Source organism: Pteropus alecto, unplaced genomic scaffold, assembly GCF_000325575.1.
Source record: "Pteropus alecto unplaced genomic scaffold, ASM32557v1 scaffold8, whole genome shotgun sequence".
NCBI lineage: Eukaryota > Metazoa > Chordata > Mammalia > Chiroptera > Pteropodidae > Pteropus > Pteropus alecto.
This window is the reverse complement of record NW_006494609.1, coordinates 2,513,694-2,533,394: the sequence shown is the minus strand read 5'-3', so window position 1 is coordinate 2,533,394 and position 19,701 is coordinate 2,513,694. Positions and strand designations below refer to the sequence as shown.

The 19,701-nt window shown below is 34.9% G+C and overlaps 1 protein-coding gene across 5 annotated transcripts in view; it reads right to left on the bottom strand.

The window, feature by feature from the left end:
* The window catches only part of LIN52 (lin-52 DREAM MuvB core complex component), a 74,695-nt gene that overhangs the window by 35,314 nt on the left and 19,680 nt on the right, over positions 1–19,701 (bottom strand). The window contains exon 6 of one of the 5 annotated variants that reach the window (XM_015599567.2): positions 9,755–9,838. The exons of 3 other annotated variants lie outside the window; for them this stretch is intronic. In XM_015599567.2, coding sequence (XP_015455053.1) covers positions 9,795–9,838 — 44 coding nt within the window. In that variant the 3' untranslated portion in view covers positions 9,755–9,794. Of the gene's footprint in view, positions 1–9,754; positions 9,839–15,842; positions 15,863–19,701 lie in introns of those variants that run through there. One more of the 5 variants, XM_025041970.1, reaches the window with a different exon arrangement.

Genomic DNA, 19,701 nt, shown 5'->3' with positions numbered 1-19,701 from the left:
GTTATTGCACATAGCAATAGTTGTTCATTTTCATGGTTATATATTATTATTATATTGTATGAATATATCATAATTTATTCATTCATTCTACCATCATTGAACTTTTGGATTGTTTCTAGTTTAGGTCTATTATAAATAGTGCTGTTCTGGATATTTTTGTATGCGTCTTTTGGTATACAAATTCTGCATTTCTGTTTCTAGGGCATATATCTAGCACTAAAATTATTGGGTCACAGGGTATACGTATGATCAGCCTTAGTAGATACTGCTTGTTTTCCAAAATAGTTTCACCAATAATCACTTGCCATTTAAAGTTTCATATTTCTCAGCAAAAGCCCACTCTTTCAACTGTAAATTGTTTCCAGTTAAAAGACTCTGAGATACTTGGAAGGACATAGGAAGTACTTAGGGGAAAAGAGGTCAGAGAGTTGTTGAGATCATAACATGAGAACCTTTCAGACTCTCAGTTCCCCCTTGAGGACTATGACTTAGAGTCCAGGGGTTGCTAGAGGTCTATTTTGAGAACAAATGAGTATGTATCCCATGTCACTGTACCCTAATAGCAATCTACCAGTAGGTTTCTTCTACCCAGATTCTCCTACACACTCTCTAAACTCTAATCGATACCTCAAACTCCCAGATAAAGATATTATATGTTTTTGAGCACAAGCTAAGTTGTTTCAGCTAGAACTCAGAGGCATTTTTATGCCATAACTTCCTTCCCATCTGATTACACAGTATGTGTTTCATAGTAAAGAGGTTTATGAAAAACAAGATCACAGAATTGAATTGGAATTACTATAATGAGAACCCCTCCTCCTAGATTTCTCCTATTTATAACGACAAAGACCCTTGTCAATAACGAGAGCATACCATGCCTCACTTCATTCACGTACTGATCGGGCCTAGTGTGTAGTCTTATCTCATCATGATAGCACAACTTAAAGGCAAAAAGGAGACAGCTGCCAGAATATTTTAATACCTATGAATTTAGAGAATTGCTCTATATCAGTCTAATCATTTTGTAGAGTTATAAAAATATCTACTACAAAAGTGGTGCTATAAGTATGTGTCCTTATGTGCCTGGGGGTAATAAAATACTGCACAGCCTTGGGTCAAAGTCTGCCAAGTCAGAACTGATATATGTCAGTGCTGCTGTGAATTTTAAAAACTGCTCTGGCTAATCTTTTTTTAAAGTTCTCGTTTGTTTATTTAAATAGGAATTAGTTGCAATAGGAACCAACTGCTTCAGTGCTTCAACAATGAGCTGTGCCTAATGAAAATTCAGAAATCATCACTGCATGTCATAAGGTAACATTTAGCATGTAGAAGACTAAAAGAAATTAATATATTTTAAAAATTAAGGGTGTTTGAAACTCTCAGTAGTAAATCCATTCGGCATAGAAAACGGAAATAATCCACATCATTGTCAAGGTGCAGGTCAAATTCTCCTTAGGTTTGATGGTGGCTACTTTCTTATCTTTTTGTTGCCACTTACAGGCTTAACAGAGTAAAACCCAGAGAGGCTGCAACACGGCCAGGTGGCCAAATTACCATGTAAGGTTACTGTGCCTCCCTAACAACTTAATTATTGGTCCATATGTGGACAAATATTCAAACGAATTATGCCTTTTAGTACTAGCAAACTAGGCTGTCAGCACAGAAAATGGGTATGAGAAAAAAGGGATTTGTGTAAGTTAATCAAATAGTAACTGCTACATGGACTCTTACCACGAGGAGGAAACTAATTTGCCAATGATGATATGTTAGATTTCTTTCTTTCATTCCAGGTTAAATGCCACCTTTTTAGACTCTACCCATCCACCCTCAGCCCACTATGATCTCTCATTTCTGAACTCCTATGGTACTCAAGTGGCATTTAGTACACATGCTCTCTTGTACTATAATCTTTTTACACATTTGCCTTGTCACCCTAATCAGATTACAAATGCCTTGAAAGTTTATGTATTTTTGACATCCAGGGTTTAGCACATTGCTTTTCATAGTAGGCCAAAAATAAATGTTTATTTATTATGATAAATATCTAAATTCTAAGATATAGATGTGAACTGTTGGTAGAGTAAGATGTTAAAATAAGTACCAAAGATGATGAGGAGATTATTTCAAATCTACTTTGGGAAAGAATAAATGGAAGAGAAGAGGTAGAAGGGACTCATTCATAAATTGAAGGAAGTAGAATAGAAAATCAGGATACAGCCACAAAAGGCCTTCAATTCAGAGCAGGTCTATAATGGATTTCTTCAAATTTGGGGGGGCCCTAGGCCAGAGATGTTTGATGGTGGCTACTTTCTTACCCTTTTGTTGCCACTTACAGGCTTAACAGGGTAAACCCAGAGAGACTGCTACACCGCCATGTGGCCAAATTATGATGTAAGGTTACTGTGCCTCCCTTACAACTTAATTACAGGTCCATATGTGGATGAATGCACAATCTTCTGATGGCTTAGGGAAACCCCTAACTTAGTGCTGTCCTATGGGAATGTTCTATGTCTGTGTTGTCCAACAGAGTAGCTACTAGCCACATGTGGCTACTGAGCATTTGCTAGTACAATTGAGGAATTAAAATTTTAATTTAACTTTAAAGAGCCACATGCATCTAGTGACTGACTACTGTTTTGAACAGCAAAGGTCTGGAGGACCTCCGATAGCCCACAAGAGTCCCTGAAATCTCTATACACAAATCTACTGAAGGCTTAGACAAAAAGCAAATCAGGTATTAACAATAATTGTTATTAATAATAACCTCCAATTATTACGCATTGTACAGCAATTCAAATGCCTAACAATAAGGAGAGGAAAAACATCCTATAAGAAACTTGAAACAAAACTAGTTGGCATTTCACAATTTATTAGTATGACCTCTCTTCAATAATATTTAGGCAAACCAGAACTTTGAAGGGTTGAGAAAATGTGTCTAAAGAGCCTTGAATTTAAAAAGACATACAATGTTCCTATTTTTGATAGCAGTGAAAATTTCTACCACTCAGTTTACATATATTCTATTGAAGACAGATGCAACTAAAATTAGGTTTCTGTTTGCCTAAGAAGACAACTGATTTCTCCCATCACTGACCTGAAATGCTCCTGGAAAATTGCTTAGCTTCATTCATCACACTGCCACTCGCAGCAAGGCCCCTAAAGTTCGTGAGACACAAACTTGCTTTGTTAGCCAAGCTGTTACACAAGAAACCTAAGTCCTCATTTCCACGTGCTGACAAATGATTTCCCACGACCATTAATGCTTTCATAACTTGATTCCTGGAGCCTCCGAAGAAGAAAATTAGGGGAGAAAACACTCATTCGACTTTGGAGGAAGCCTCCAATCAATGCCTTTAACATCCGTTAAAGGCTACTTGTTTTCCCTCACACCTATCTGGGACAGAACACCCCTCATTTAACTAAGCAAAAAATTTAAAACACAGCAGGGTGCATGTCACTACACATATATACAGCTGATGGTCTATGACAAAACTCACACCATCCCCCCCAAAGTTTCACCTTCAGTATTTTCTATTTTAAAACAGAATGGGATGACCTGCGCCTGGGATGAAAGGCAACATTCTTAAAGAAAGAAAATCACTCACGTCAAATCATAGGTTGAACCATAGAACACAGATCAGTGAGTGGAACCAGTTCGTATAATAAGGATTCACTCATAAGGTCTAAGTCAAACCATCTACAAGTCTAGAATTGGTACATTCAGGGGAATTCTGTGTAGCAACTGGGAAATGAGGCAAACCTACATGTACTGCTGTGGAAAGACTCCAAGATACACCATGGGGTGGAAAAACAAGTCACAAAACAGTACGTATATTATGATTTCATCTGTATGTGGTAACAGATATAAACTTGATTATGCATAGAAAATGTCTGGAAGTGTTCATGAAGTAAGTGTTGGTGGCGGTTACCTCTAATCAGTTCAGCGGGTGAGGTTTTTACTTTTCATGTTATAGCCTTCCATACTATTTAAAAATTTTTTAAATCAAGAGCTTGTATTACTTGTATTACATTTACAATGTTTCTTGAAAAACCTAGAGAGATCTCTGCAATGCCATCCTAAGAGACTAAGAAGATGCGATGGTGGCTCTTCTTACTGTTGCAGTGTTGATAATTTAAAAGAAAAAGTCAAAGCCATTCCTTTTCTGATTAAAGCTACTATAATGTTCCTAAAACTGCTTCTCTCAATGAATATCTATAGTGGGGAGGAGAGAGAAAAAGTCACATGACAGAAACTGAGAAAAATAAAAAGGCACACTTCAGACAGGGCCTTGGGAGGACAAGACAATCCACAAGTGCCGCCAGCTCTAGGGCTGTAAATATCCCAGGAGAGCCATCACATTTCAATTACCATCACTAACATTACTTATTATTTGGCCTGCTCCAGTCTCTAGGGCAGGCGGTTTGTGATGACAATACCCAGCCTCTTCTTGTAAAACAATTCATTAGGCAAAGCAGAACAGCTGGGGCAGCCACGTGCAGGTTCTTAAAGCAACGCCCCACTGAGACCTCTAGCCCAGATTTCCCTTTTGGTGAGGGACAGTCACCACCCCTCTGACAGCTGTAGAGTCCTCCAGGGACACTTCAGGATTAATCAGTACTTCCTGTGCTGGAGAGGGCCATTTGATTTCTAACATAAACTAATGGCACTCCTGCTTTCAGCAGGTTACACCAGACATCAGATAAGAGGCTTTAAGGGCATTTTTATCTTGTTCTAATGCTCCAGAGTTAATGAGGCAGCAAAAGATATTGTCATAGAGCTCCGGTGTAGCTATATTATCCAATAAACGGACTCTTTCCAAGACAGGTTTAATATGGATCGAGGAGGTAAAGAATGCTGGCTTAATATTGATCCTATTGAGGGGATGAGAATTCAGTCACCATATCAGTAGGGCAAAATCATGCATATTCTGCAGTAGATAAAGTGTTACTTTGTAGGGGTTCGTCTTTACATATTAGGAGTAAAATGCTGATTTTTACCATTTTAAGCACTATAAACCTGATAGATTTATTTGGCATTTTGAGGTAAGGTTTCAAAAAATGCTTCTATATGAATCTACCTATTTCCATGTGTTTTGTAGAAAAGTATCTTTAGGAGTTAGATTTCTAAAAACTAGCAATAAAGCCATTATATAAAAATAGCTTATTAATTATATAACATATAGTTATATTAATATTATAATAAAGAACATTATAGTTTTCAAACTATTTTTAACTAGCAAATTTTATTGTGCTAAACCGTAGAGTTCACACGAGATAATCAATTTATAAGAATGAAGTCCAATTCACAGATTAATATCCATACATGAACCTCTAAAACCACTAATCTGAGCTTTCTCAACATACCCATCACCTCACATTCTTCTACTTCTACTGACCAATCAATGTTCTTGCACAGGGCTCTTGTTCCCTATGGCAGAGAATGTTGGTTACTTATCCCAATACCCATTTTCCCTTTCCTCCTTATCAACGGAACCCCAATTTTTAGCAAGCAAAATACAGCCCAGAATAAAAGATTATTCTTTTGCAGCTAGGTTGGTCCAGATGACTACTACGTAAATTCCTAAAGGCTGCTTAAGGGGAAAGGAGTCAGTTTTGTGGGACTCCCTTTTTGCCCTTCTCCCTTCCCACCTTCTGCTGGCCCTTAACTCAGGCTTGATGGCTAGAGCTCTAGCAGTCATCTTGGACAATGAGAGATTCTTTAGGATGAAAGCCGTGCACTAAGAAAGTAGAATGGAAAGAAGGAGGGCTTAGTCCTTGATGACAGTGTGGAGCTGCCCTACCAGCCCAGGCCTGTCTATCTCCAGCCTTCCTTTTTGCAGGGGGGAAAAAAGAAATTCTATCTTGTGTAAGCCACAATTATTTTGGATTTCTTATAGGTAGTTGAACTCATTCTAACTAATAGATCTGATATCAACAATCTTTTAGCCTAAAACCCTGATAATAGTTTAAGTTATTCATTTCAAAGATGCTTTAAGAATACTTTAGCAAACAGAACTGAGGTTTTATAATGCATAATCTACTTCTACACTAAACTGTATTCTCCTAGTTACAGGGGCTTAAAATCTTGAAATCTTGAAATCATTTTGACTCTTGTATGTCTCTAGTCTGTTACAATTTATATTTTCCTCCCAAAATATCTCTCGACTGTCCCCTCCTTTGCATTCACACTGCCCTATCCAGTATAGGCAGTCACTACATTCTTGGACTGCAACAGCTCCCTAGGTAGTCTCTCTAACCCATCACTTCACCTTCAATTCTCTCTGGAGACTGCTATCAGGCTTTTGAAAATGATTCCTCAGCCTCATCCTTCAGGCTTTGCATAATCTAGCTCCTCCCTTTTCCAACCACACTGTAACCAATCCGCACAAAAATTACTTCCTAGTCTGAAGTGTCTTCCTCCCATATGCCAACATTAGCCATCGGGTCCTTCGAGTTTCAACCCTTTCAAGAGGTGTTCCAATTCTTTACCTCACTTTTTCTTCTTTAGGGATCTGTAGGACCCACACTGGAGAAGAATGCATGGCGTGAGAAAGGCCAGATCATGCAGAGCTGGAAGATCAAGTTAAAGGTTTTTGATTTTATCCTAAAAGCAATGGGAAGTCATTGATGGGTTTTAAGTAGGGAATGAGGCCATGTGCCAATCTGCATTTCAAAAATATTTCTCTGACTGCAGAGTAGAGTAGTTATTGGAGAAAAGATCGATTCTCCAGCTAATTTGGTTAGAAGGAGAGAATACCAGGAATGGATTAAAGAAGCTTGATAAAGTAGGTTTGTTGCAGAGAGAGAATTTGAAACTCAATACTCTAGGGGAAAATGATAGTCATTTGAGTAAATATACATTTAGCATAAGAAAAACCTGGTAAATATTTATTAAAAGAACTGCTGTACAGAATTTAGTACTAAATGTTCTCCTATTAATGTCTTGACATTTACAATGCCAGCCTGAACATTGATAGGATCCTGGTTTTTAAAAAAGCCTACATAAGATATTTAGAATCAATTGAGAAATTTTGAATGTAGATAAATATTAGATATTTTGCAATTATTGTTAATTTTTCTTAGATGGAATAATAGCATTATTATTATGTAGGAAACTTTCCCTATATTATACTTAGGAGATGATTTCTGAAGTATTCAGGGGTAAAGTGCCTTATGTCTGAAATTTACTTCCAAATAATTCAAGGAAGAAAAAAAAAATGTGTGTGTGTGTGTGTGTGGGGAGAGAGAGAGAGAGAGAGAGAGAGAGAGAGAGAGAGAGAGAGAGAGAGCGCGCGCGCACTTGTGCCAGCGCAAGGATTGGGGAGTGGCAGGCTCACTAGGCATTTAAAATGTTTTCATAATTAACTATCGAAAGAAAAGAAGACCTAACTCTTCTTTAATTAGTGGAGAAGCTTTTTTCCTGACTTATTATTGATATTCATTTTCATTTACTTGATAACTTGAAATAAAATTATTTTTAACCTACAGCTCCAAATAAGTCTGGGATCTTAAAAAGTCAAATACCCATGAGTATCTTCACCCAAGAATTTTCCCTTCTACAAGTAGTGAAGAGATCAATACTCCAGCCCTCCCTTTAGTTTCCAGCCTGGCTACTCTTGGATTCCACTCTCAGTCTGATTAAGGAGAGTGAGAAAAAGAAACTACCTGTCTTTTCTCAATCTGTAGAGATGTTACCGAATTTTTTTTTTCAGCTATTTCAGATAATAGCAGGTACACAAATTTATATTTAAATAATTTTTACTGTTATTCTTTTCTTTGTTAATGTCACTATTCTCCAACACTAAGATTGTTGGCTAATTAAACCCTTGTTTTTACTAAACTTGACAGTTGACAGCAGCAAAAACAGAAGCCAACAACCACAAACTATTTTCCTTCCAACTAGGAGAAAAAATGCTTCCCCTGCAAAGCTAGAATATTATATTTTCCCTACCAATAAAACTCTTTTCTGGGAGGAGACAGATAGTCTTAGTAATAGCAAGCCTTTCAACCTAACAGTCAGACCTTGCTAGATATCTCACTCATTTTTGACTAATTGAGCGGACATAGAGGTAAAACTCCTTAACTTTGTCCAAACTTACTGTGCTCACAATCGGACTGCATAAAATAGATAAAAGATGAAAGAAAAAAAAAATGTCGTCAACCACTTGCAAAATGGTATTCATTAAAAAAACAATTTTTAAGTTCATAAAACAAAATAGGGAATTAAAGCACCAAGTTAAGAGGATGACTTGAGATTTTATTTGGTTGATTTTTTTAAGGTTACTGTGTATGTTTGTTAAATTGGACCTAGTAAGCCATATGGAAGTTTTCCCAAACTAGAATTAGGTAACAGTGTAACTTCACAAGCTACTTACCATAAAGAACACTGTTTGGCATGATGAGAAAGAAGAAAATGAGTGAAAAAGTGTCTTTCTAATTTAGTACTAAATGTTCTCCTATTAATGCCTTGACATTTGCAATGCCTGCCTGAACCTTGATAGGATCTTGGTTTAAAAAAAAATCTACACAAGATTTTTAGAAACATTTTGAATGTAGAAGGATATTAGATATTTTGCAATTATTGTTAATTTTTCATAGGTATAATAATAGCATTATGATTATATAGTAAACTTTCCTTATTCTTAGGAGATAAGTTCTTAAGTATTTAGGGGTAAGGTGCTTGATTTCTGAAACATCAGGAGGGCAAGGACCGACTGACAAATGAAGAGGCCTGTATAGCTTATTTCTCTCAAAGAAAGTAGTTTATCCCGTGTTAAGAAGAAATCCTATTATGGCAATATGAGAGAGAAAGAATTAAAACTATAGGTCATTTTAAATTTCATTTTAGCCATAATTTTCTCTAACCCTACTGTTCATCACAGCTTCTGGAAAGGAGCCACACAATTTTGTATCATATCATCTCCTTTAATCTTCTCTCTCCCATCTAATGGTAGAAAGATGGCAAAAAGAATGCAAGCAGAAGAAGAGAAGTTAAAAGCAAAGAGAAATCAACTAGATAACTCTCCATATTACATGGACTTGTATGCTGACTAAAGATTGAGATTTATCATGCATCTTATCCTCTCTTTGTTATACTGTACTGCCACCTACTACTCTTTTAAACTACCTAGCAGAAGGTTCAGGGTAAGCAAGGACAGTGTTGGTTCTTGAGGGATCTGTTCACATATCAAATGTACTAGAAGAAAAGTATGTTTGTTTGCTTCTCCACCTATTTTAAAAGGGCATCTCTTAACTTCAGTTCTTTTCATAATTGCTGTAAGGAAACAAAACACTAGAGAAATCCTAAAGGATCTTTAAAGACAAGAATATTAACAATTTCGCTCTGTTTTAAAGACTTCCTTTCTAATGGTGCACTACTTCTAGCAGTCAGGAAAGAGCCGTTAACAGTTGATATAGTCATCACCAAAACTAGCTGGTCCCACTCTCGAGGTGGAAAGAATGTTCTGAAAGAGAAATCCTGTTTCGATTCTAAGAAAACGGAAAGATGAAAAAACCCCCAAATTTAATGATCAACAATGACAGAAAGGAAAGTCATTTTAAAGGTATTGTATAAAATGAAGTTAGAAAAAATTTTTCACATCTACTATATCAATATAAGTTGCATTTTCACTTAGGAAATGAACACTGTCCATGTTTTATTTTCAATAGTTATCCAAAACAAAGTCATTTGACCTTAAACAAACAAACAAGAGAGGCCAAGGTCCAGTTTCAATTCCTATTCCACCATTCCTACCTAATCTCCCAGCAAGTTAATGCAAATCAAAGCAAGCTCTTCAGTGCTGCTGGTGGTGAAGCCTGTTCCTCTCCCAAGAGAGACCTGTAAAACAGGACAGTCACTGACAGCAGTACAATTACTGACACAGATACAGACTTTATGGACATGTTTATCTCTGCTGTAAATCCACACTCTCTCTCCACTCCGATTCACGAGTCATAAAGAAATTGCAGATAATGAAAAAGTTGGGGAAATTTACAGCATGTCGGAAACCTCAGACAGCCAGAAGAAATTAAAGAGCTGACTAGGGATAAATCACACAGGTACAATTAAAACTTCCCGCATATCTCCTTCATTTCCAAACTGAGGCACAATCCAATGGAGCTGATGAAAAGTTGAGGTCATGACTCCTCAAACTGTAATCATTTCTTAACTAACTGCATGTTAAAATTAGCCAATTCACAGGTCACGTGTAAATGCTGATTTCTTGCTGCTACTTTATTTCCTTTGCTCTCCACTAGAAGCACCCACAGAGCAATTCTGTCTGAAAACAGGCCAAACTGCATCAAGCAATAAATGGAAAGGTGATGTCCCCTTTCGCACTGCCATCGCAGTAGGTGTAGGACATCTTTACCACCGCCACTGTGGATGGAGCATTAAAATGAGAAAGTGGAGCTACAATGGACGAATGAAATTGGAGGTTTCTTCTTCCCCGATAAATAACCATTCTGAAGGTTTCATTTGATCTCTTTTCAACATTCCAAAGGATATTTTAAAGGACTGTTATGTATGATACTAGAATAAGAATTACTTCTGGTGATATTTGTTTTTCGACGGTGGTCTGAGTTAATGGTCCACACTCTTATGGACCATCTCTGCATGTGCTTAAAAGTGGTATGGCTTTAGCAATGCTACTGCTCTCAACTACCCCACTCTTGTTTTTTACATTCATTCAGTCACAAAAGCTACAGGAGGGGAGAAAAAACAAAAAGGCAAACCAAAACAAAAATCCCAGCCTTTATCAGAATCTATAAGTGCTAATTAATGTACAATTCTTGTTCCAATATAGCAAATCAAAACAATACCAAAGATAAGAAATAACATCTATTTCTTAAATAATAAGGATTAAGAGATCACTACCATTGAAGACTAGAATGTGTTAATTGTCAGCCCCTCTATTCTCTATGCTTATAAAGTCCTCTGTGAAGTAAAAAAAGAAGATTCTATCAACATGTTGAATTCTTCCATTTTCCCCAATTCTTCTGATGAACTAGCAGGTTTAAAAAACATAAATCCATACACTTATAAGATCTCTCTGGAAAGTAGAAATGCCAAAGACTTCACCACTTAATTTCTACATAACTGAACCAAAACAAGAGTGTCAACAAAGTTATACATGAGTCAACATGAATCTTTGTTGATCTCTATAGGATGAAACTGCAACCAAATTAGCTCTAATATAATTTTGAAATTCTGAGCTCTGTGGAGAAATGAAGATTAACAGGATTTTTTAGAGATATGGAGGATGCAATTGACATGGTTTCAATTTTGTTCCTATTTGAGCCCTTGATGATTTAAGGTCCATTTTACACTTCAGAGAACCCAAATGTCATTTTCATTTTATATATTAAGATTTTACTCTCTATAGAATAAAAACAGTTCTAAGGAAATACTGAGAGTTTCAACCCAGACAACACTACCATAAAAAACTTAGGTCATTTCTAGCTCATGGATTTCAATTCTATTCCCCCATAAGTATAAGACATGATCTCTGATCTGCTTTTGCTTATAATGAAAAGTTCCTTAAGTTCATAACTGTCAGATTGGTGTCAGTATTAAACAAGAGCTATTAAACAGAGGCACAGTATTACCTACAAGTTCCCAAGAGAAAAAATTATATTTTATCAAATGAATATTTGAGTGAAGCCAAGAAACAACATATCTACCGCTATTATTCTCAGAAGCAATGATACCCTTCCTCCTCCCCAGATTAAGAATCAAGAGACTTGGATTCTAGTTCCAGTTTTGCAGATAACCAGGTGTATGACTCTGGGTAAATCACTGAAGCTCTCTGAACCTCAGTTGCCTCATCTATTCGAATGGGAATAGTAGAACAGTAGTGAGAATTAAATAAGAAAACACATGTAAGAAACATAGGAGGCTTTAAAATGTTACTTGCCTTTCTCTCTTCTTGAGACATGATTCCTGGTTCTGTCACTAATGAACTGTGTAGCTGTCCTTAGGCAAGTCTCTTAATATCTTTAGGACTCTGTTTCTGCTTCTATAACATGAGAGGGTTGGGACTCGATGAACTCTAAAGATTCCCCTCCAGCTCAAACACACTATGATGACCAATTCTGTCACTAAATTGCTGGGTGACCCTGGGAAAGTCACTTTATTTCTTTAGACCTCAGTTTCCTCACCTTTAACTACTGGAAGATGAACCAATAGAAAAGTAGACAAGGAATATACCAGGAGATTCATGAAAGGGGGACAAACAAGTGGCCAGGAAACACAACTTTATTAGCAATCAAAGAAATACAAGATAAAAATATTAAAACATGATTTTTCACCTATAAAATGGGCAAGTATTAAAAAGTTTAACATTATTTAGGGTTGGCTAACATGTAGGGATACAAGTACTTCCATTTACTGTTCTTAGAAATATAATTTGGACAAATTTTCTGAAGGTAACAACAGCAATATATATAAAAAACTTTTAATGTGCCATTCACTTTGTTCTAGAGCAAAAGATGCATGAGGCAGCATGATTTACTTTAGCAAAACACTGCAAACAACCTAAATGTCCACTTAGAGATCATTAATAAAATGCACTATACATAATCATATAATGGTATTCTGCACAGTCATAAAATTGATGATTTTCTTGTTTTCATGGGAATTGAAAGATGTTTGAAATGCACTAAGTCAAAAAAGTAAGTATATAACGTGTATGTAAAATAAATGTGCATATATATATATAAATAAAATATCCAGGTACTTGCTCTTGGATCTGATGTCTTTAAGGATCTCTTCTTAAAAACAAACCTCCCAAGATGTCCACAGTGATACCAACATTATACTAATCTCTCAGTGGACATGTTTTGGATGCATGAAATAGGGACTTAAAGTCACTGCTCCCATGTTTTTACATTAGTCACACTGTATTCATTTCTACGAAGGGTCTATGAACTGAAAAAAAGAAAACCTATGCTAGGTAGTATGCCACTAAAGATTGTGTATAGTGTTACAGTGATTTCCTAAACCTTCATCAAAAGATGCCCAAACAAGCTCTTTTTCATATTTCCTTCTTTGTGCTGGCTTTTCTTTTAAGTTGGCTGCAGCGCTGGACACAGATTCCTTTTTGCAAGATGTAGCTCCAATTCCCATGAAGTTATTATTATTTTTTTTTGATATTTAAAACTATTCCTCAAAAGAAATATTTTTTAAAAAGAAACTTATCTAGTAGGCTTAACTGTTTCTAAAAATAATCCACTGTCCAAGGTCAAACTATAAGGTCTATAAGCACAGCACTTTAGCTAAGTCACTAATAATCCAACTGAAATCAATGGTCCTAGTATAATTGCCTGTGGTTTCCCCATCCCACCCAACTTTCTCTATTCCAACAATTCTCCAGTGCTTCGATCTGCTGTTTCCATTCTAAATTACCAAATCCACTCTGCAATTCTTACAACACTAACCAAAATGGTTTTCACACAAACACAAAAAGATCTGTCTTGTTTTTATTTTTATAACTGATACAACTTTAATTACTAATGTGAGGCTAAAATCTTCCTTATTCTTTCTTTTCTAATTCTAAAATAATTATAAGAAGCAACAGAGTTGTTAGCTCATTATGCAAGTTCTTTTATCATGTAGTACGCAAATTAGTCAACGGTTAAAGATGCTTTTCAAGCAAAGCGGTTTTCCAAGGATTTTCAAAGGACAAATGGTAACACATTTAAAAATATATCACTCAGCAAGGCTGTCAGAAAACTTACACATCAAATCGGAAAACCAGTGACTTAAGGAAAACATACCTTCACTTTCTCCACTTCAATTTTTTTCTATTATGTAACTAAAAATGATATTCTGATATTCTCATGGTGTACAATAGTGGAAAAGAAAAGAATTTAGTCAGCCCGAGTCATACTGGTAGTTTAGTATGTGTTTCTAAGTTACTTCACCTTTGACATTATCATAACCCCAATTAAAATGACAGGGGTGGCATTAACCAAAAAAGAAAATATTGCTAAATGAACTATACTAAAATTTAAAACTTTATTCATATTGGAGAAATCTGAATATGGATCAGATAATTGTATTAGGTTAAATTTCTTGAGTTAGTTAATTGTATTGTAGCTACGCAGAATGTCCTTGCTCTTAAGAAATAATGTTGATGTATTTATGAAGTATCATGGTTTCTTCAGCTAGCTCTCAAATAGCTCAAGAATAAAACAATAAAATTAAAATTATATATATATATAAAGTAAATGTTATATTATCATTTGGTGAACTGGTGAAGGGTATATGTACATTTACCATACTATTCTTGAAACTTTTTTAAAAAGATTTGAAATTTGACAAAAATATAGTTTGAGAGAAAAAAACTTTGGTTCATTAAAACATACACATTAAGAAAATGAAAAGGCAAGCCACAAATTGAGATATTTGCAATTTATGTAAATGACAAATGATTCATAACCAGACTATATAAACAATATTGCCAATCAATTTAAAAAAGACTAATAATCCTATTTTTAAAGGGTGAGACATAAATAAGCCCTTCACAAAGAAGCTAACCAAATGGCTAATAAACATATGAAAAGGTGCTCAATTTCATTAATCATTAGGGAAATGCAAATTTAAACTATACTGAGATACCACTCTACCTATTATAATTTAAAAGACTTAGAATACACCTTTTGTAGGGACTTGGAGCAAATGAAATTCCTGACTGGCCTGTAAATTGGCACAACACTGCTTCATAAAACTGGAAGTATTTACTAAAGCTAAACATACATTTATCCCCATGACCTAGCAATTCTACTCTTATATATCCAACAAAAATGCATTTCCAAAAAAAGACATATACCAAGAATGTTCGTAGTATATATTTTAACAACCAAAAGCTAGAAACAGTCTAAATGTCCATCATTAGTAGAATAAAAAAATAAAATGTGTTATATTCTTACAATGGAATATACTATACAGCAATGAAAACAAATAAATGACCGATAAAGACAACAACATGGAAAATGTCAAATCAAAATGATGAGCAAAAGAAGCCAGAAACAAGAGTACATAATTTGTGATCCATTTACATAAATTTCAAAAACAAGCAAAATTCTTTTACGATATTATAAGTCACAATACTGCTTGCCTTTGGGGAAAGGACAGGGAGTGTCTGGAAAGGCCATCAAGGAGGCTTTGTATATTGAAAAGGTTCTATTTCTTGATCTGTTCTGGTCCATGCTTACTACATGAGAGTATTCATTTTGTGAAAATTCACTGAACTATACTTTATAATCTGTGTACTTTTCTTTATATACGTTATACTTCAATTTTTTAAGGTGTATTAAACAACAAAAAATGATAGAATAATGGAATATTTTTACATCCTGAATCTGAAGTCTCATTTTAGTTCTTTTTCTCTTTGCATTTGGTATCCAAAATTTCAACGTGTCAGATTCAACTATCCTCTCAAAGGATTTCTTCACTATTATTCAGTCAATTTTTAAATGCATCCTCCTACAAGAGTCAATCAAATGTAACAGTTCTTCCTTTTAAAAGATCATTCCTTTTTTTCTATTATATTTCTCAAATCTTTTTCAATTATATCAAAATTTAGTAGCTTTTACAAAGCTTTTAGTTTAGACTTAATGGTTACAGCTACTTCTACATATTGAAAGTCATTAGTTTTCTAGATTTCCTACAGCAAAGTGCTTTGTCATCACCTATAAATTCCCATGCAATATCACTGCCCTCCCAGATCATATTTCCAACACAAACCAGTGGAAAGAACTAAAAAACAGCAAAAAGCAAAAAACAAAAGAAACTTACATTACACTTAAAACAAAAAGCAGTCTTCATTTTGTTGAAATCTTCTGAGTATCAAAAACTAAACTAATAAATAACAAACAAAAAAAATCAGAAATGCCAATTTATTTCCCCAGGAGCAGAAAGTCATTCTTATACCCAAAGCCTAGAAAGAAACTCAACTCCTATGCACACCTATTCCAATTATTCGGTTCTCCTCTTTGTCATAAGCAAACTATATTCCAAGCCAAAGGAAAAAATGTTATTAGGTTCATTTCACTTCTCAAACAAATAGCTGCAGTTTCATTTAAGTCATATATTTCATTTAAGGCACATATTCTAAATGGTTCTTTGCTTCTACTGAGCAGTAAATACTGAGTCAGTTTTCTAACTATGGGGAAGAAAGGCTGAAAACATAAAGCTTGACAAAATCTTGACCAACATTTGCTTACCAAAAGATGCCGCTTTTCCCAACTAAATCTTTTGCCCTTGACCCAACAGCTTATCATTCCTTTTGTTCCCAAATTTCTACTTCTGGAAGGACAAGCTATGGATGGAAAATGAAGTATCATCAACTTTCACCTTGCTATTCAACACTTGCTTAAAATGATCAATTGTTGTTAATGGATCTAGTTATTTTTATTTAGAAATAGTCCATAAAAGAATTTAACATTTTAACTGCACAGGAAATTAGGAGATAGCTCTCTCAAGTAACTAATTTTGTTTCTAGAATAGTATACAATTTTTCTTTACTTTTTAAATTGTTTTCCTACTCAACAGAATAGAATGTATTCATTGTTGACAATTAGACAATTCAGAAATTTAAAAAACAATCACTTAAGATAGTCATTGAAACATATAGGTGTATCTCCTTTCAGTTATGTGTCTATGCCCATGCTCTTAAAACAGAACAAAAAGAAAAAAGAGGAACTGCTGATTTTGTATTCTGAATTTTTTCACTTGTAATTATCGTTGTATATAATGAACATTTTTGTTATGAAATGCTCTTTAATGCTTTATAGTATGATTTTAATGGCTACATTATCTTCTACTGTATAAATATACTATAATTCACTTGGTTATTCCCTTAATGTCAAACTTTAAATTGTTTCACTATGTATATCTTTTTACCTATCATACATTTCATAGAATTATACAGAATGCTACATTGAACCCAACCCCATCCAAATTAATTTATGCTCTGCCGGCTTTCCCCTATCCTTCCCCTCCCCTCCAAAATTCAGACGAGACTAAAACACTGCAAGCATTTATGGTAAAATCCTCTTTGTGTGTAAAACCATTTCAGAGGCAATGTTGGGTTTATGAAATAACCTGACTAATGGATAAAAGATATAAATGCTTATAAGCCTTAAAGGTAATTTGAGGCTTTGTGTATCCTAATTTGTTAACCAAGAAAAAAATGAGAAATAATCGCATGTTTTATTTCCCATTAGCATAATACATTTTTAAAAACAAAATACTTAAGGCTAAATTGACAATTTCTAAGTATGCAGAATAATCTTGATATCTTCAAAATGAGATTTCTGGATTTTATACTGTATTATTACATAAATAAGATCCCATGCTAAGAACTATGATGAGATGGCATAGCAGAAAACAAAGATAAGGTTCATTTGATATTTGAGAAGTGTAGGTTATAACAGTCTTTAAGGTGCTTTTGAATCGAGTTACCTAGCTAAGTTTTTCAGGATGAAATAATTAAAATTATATTTTTCTTGAATTTCCAGCCTGTGTCAACAAATATGATCAAGAAACATGAAAAGAGTTCATTTTCACATAAGAAGAAACAAACATAAAAACAAGATAGTAATACTTTGCCTATCAAGGTGGTAATGATTTTAAAAAATGATAATGCTTGGTGTTAGCAAGGATGTAGGAGTAGATAGTGCCTTTCTGAAAGTATATCTGGTAGTATATTTCACTTCCCATCAGAGATCCTACAAATCTCCAACTATATGTAAAATGCAGTCTTCACCCCTAGGAGTTTACCCTGATGCTGATATAATTAAAATATAACTGCTAATTAACAGGTACATCAACATCAAATATTTTGGGCCAATTACTGTTACTTTAAATTTAAACTTCTGAAATTTTTTTCCCAGTAATTAACAAAGATTTGGTCATCTACTTCATACACAGGCCACAACAACTTCCTGAATAAGTCACAGGCAGGTAACTAAATGAAAAAGTACTATGGAAGAAAACTTTGCAAACGTAATTTATTCAACTCAGAGGCTTAACAACCTCTGAGTTGTTAAGCCTAAACAGTATAGGGACTCTACGAATCCATTCTTGAAGTCATGGATATCCCTCACACATTCATGTCCCTGAGAAAAAAATATTGAAAACATTACCTGTTGCCTAGGTGATGTGACTAGACAAGAGCATTGTTTTCATTCTATTAATAACAGCAACCTATACTAATGGCTTTTACTTATGTAAAGAGTTAGGTGATTTTTTTCTTTAAGCAGATCTCTCTCCTTCTGTCTTCCTTGTCACTAGCCAGGCTCAAAACATCACGGTAAACTCTTAATTTCAGTTTACTCCCTAAGATCTATCCAGACGGTTAGTTATCTAGTCCTGAAAATGTTATACCTGAAACATCTACTGTCAATACACTTCTTTCCATTCTCACTGCCACCATTCATTCAAGCCCTTAATTCTTCTTGCTGGACTCCCACAATAGCTTCCAGCCTCCAGTCTCAACCATTCCATCCCATCCTATGCACTAATACCTCCTAAAGATGCATGACTTCCCTACTCAGAAATCTTTAGTTGTAGAATTTTTAATGACAGAAAAATGCTTACAATAGAATAAATGGACAAAAAAAAGTACGTATAGGCTAAAACTACATGCACAGACTATAGTCTCAGTTATATTAAAAAGCATGACCGTGTATACGTATGGACACATCCATGCATAAAGGGAAAAGGGAGGGCCAAGAAACACATCAAATGTTAACAGTAGTAAGGCTAGGTTATTTTTTATTTTCTTCTTTATCTTTACAATAAACAGATTTGTGATAAAGTCTCTTTTAGTAAAGCATCTTATAAGCCATCTATCATGAACATATAATGTTATAGTCATTAAAATATTTTAAACAGACATTTCACATGCTCCCCATTACCTATGAGTCTAACTCCTCACCCTCTAGAGCTCTAGGCCCTTTTCAACCCAGCGCCTATCTCCCTCCTAAGTCTTAGTCCTTATGATCCCTAATATAATCTGGGATCCTTAAGGACCAGATTAGATCACTCACACGGTTTCTTGAGCACGGCAGTTCTTTCAAACTCTACTTTGCGTTTTTTCCACCTGGAATATGGTCCCTTCCCATTTCCACCATTCAAGATCCTACGTATTCTTTAAGGCCTATTTTCAATGATCCACAAATAGCAAACACTACCACATCCTTTTCTCTTGTCCATAGCAGACAACACTAATTGGCTTCTCTGAATCTTGACTCCTTCTCAAAATCCTTCTCAAGTAAACAGGCCTAGGCAGTCCTTACTCATCAATCCATTTTGACATACGAAATTAAACTTAGATGACATTCCTGTAGCAATCTAATGTAACTGCCCTCTTCTCCCCTATCCCCATAATTCTTTGTACTCCTATGGAGCTTATCTCCTCTACCTTCTATTAAGAATCATTTACTTAATTGTCTTATCTCCCTTTCTTACTAGATTTTAATCTGTGCAAGGGCAGTAATTATGTCTTATTCATCTTCATAGACCTTACAGAGCCTTGCAGGAAGTAGGAACTCAAAACAGTTGCTGAATTGACACTTCATCTTTTGCTATTATTTCATCATTCAAAATGGCTAAATATTTGAAAACTTTATTTTAAAACAATTAAATTCTTCTTGAGGGACTTAGTCCAAGTTTATTTCATCAATTTTAGCTAA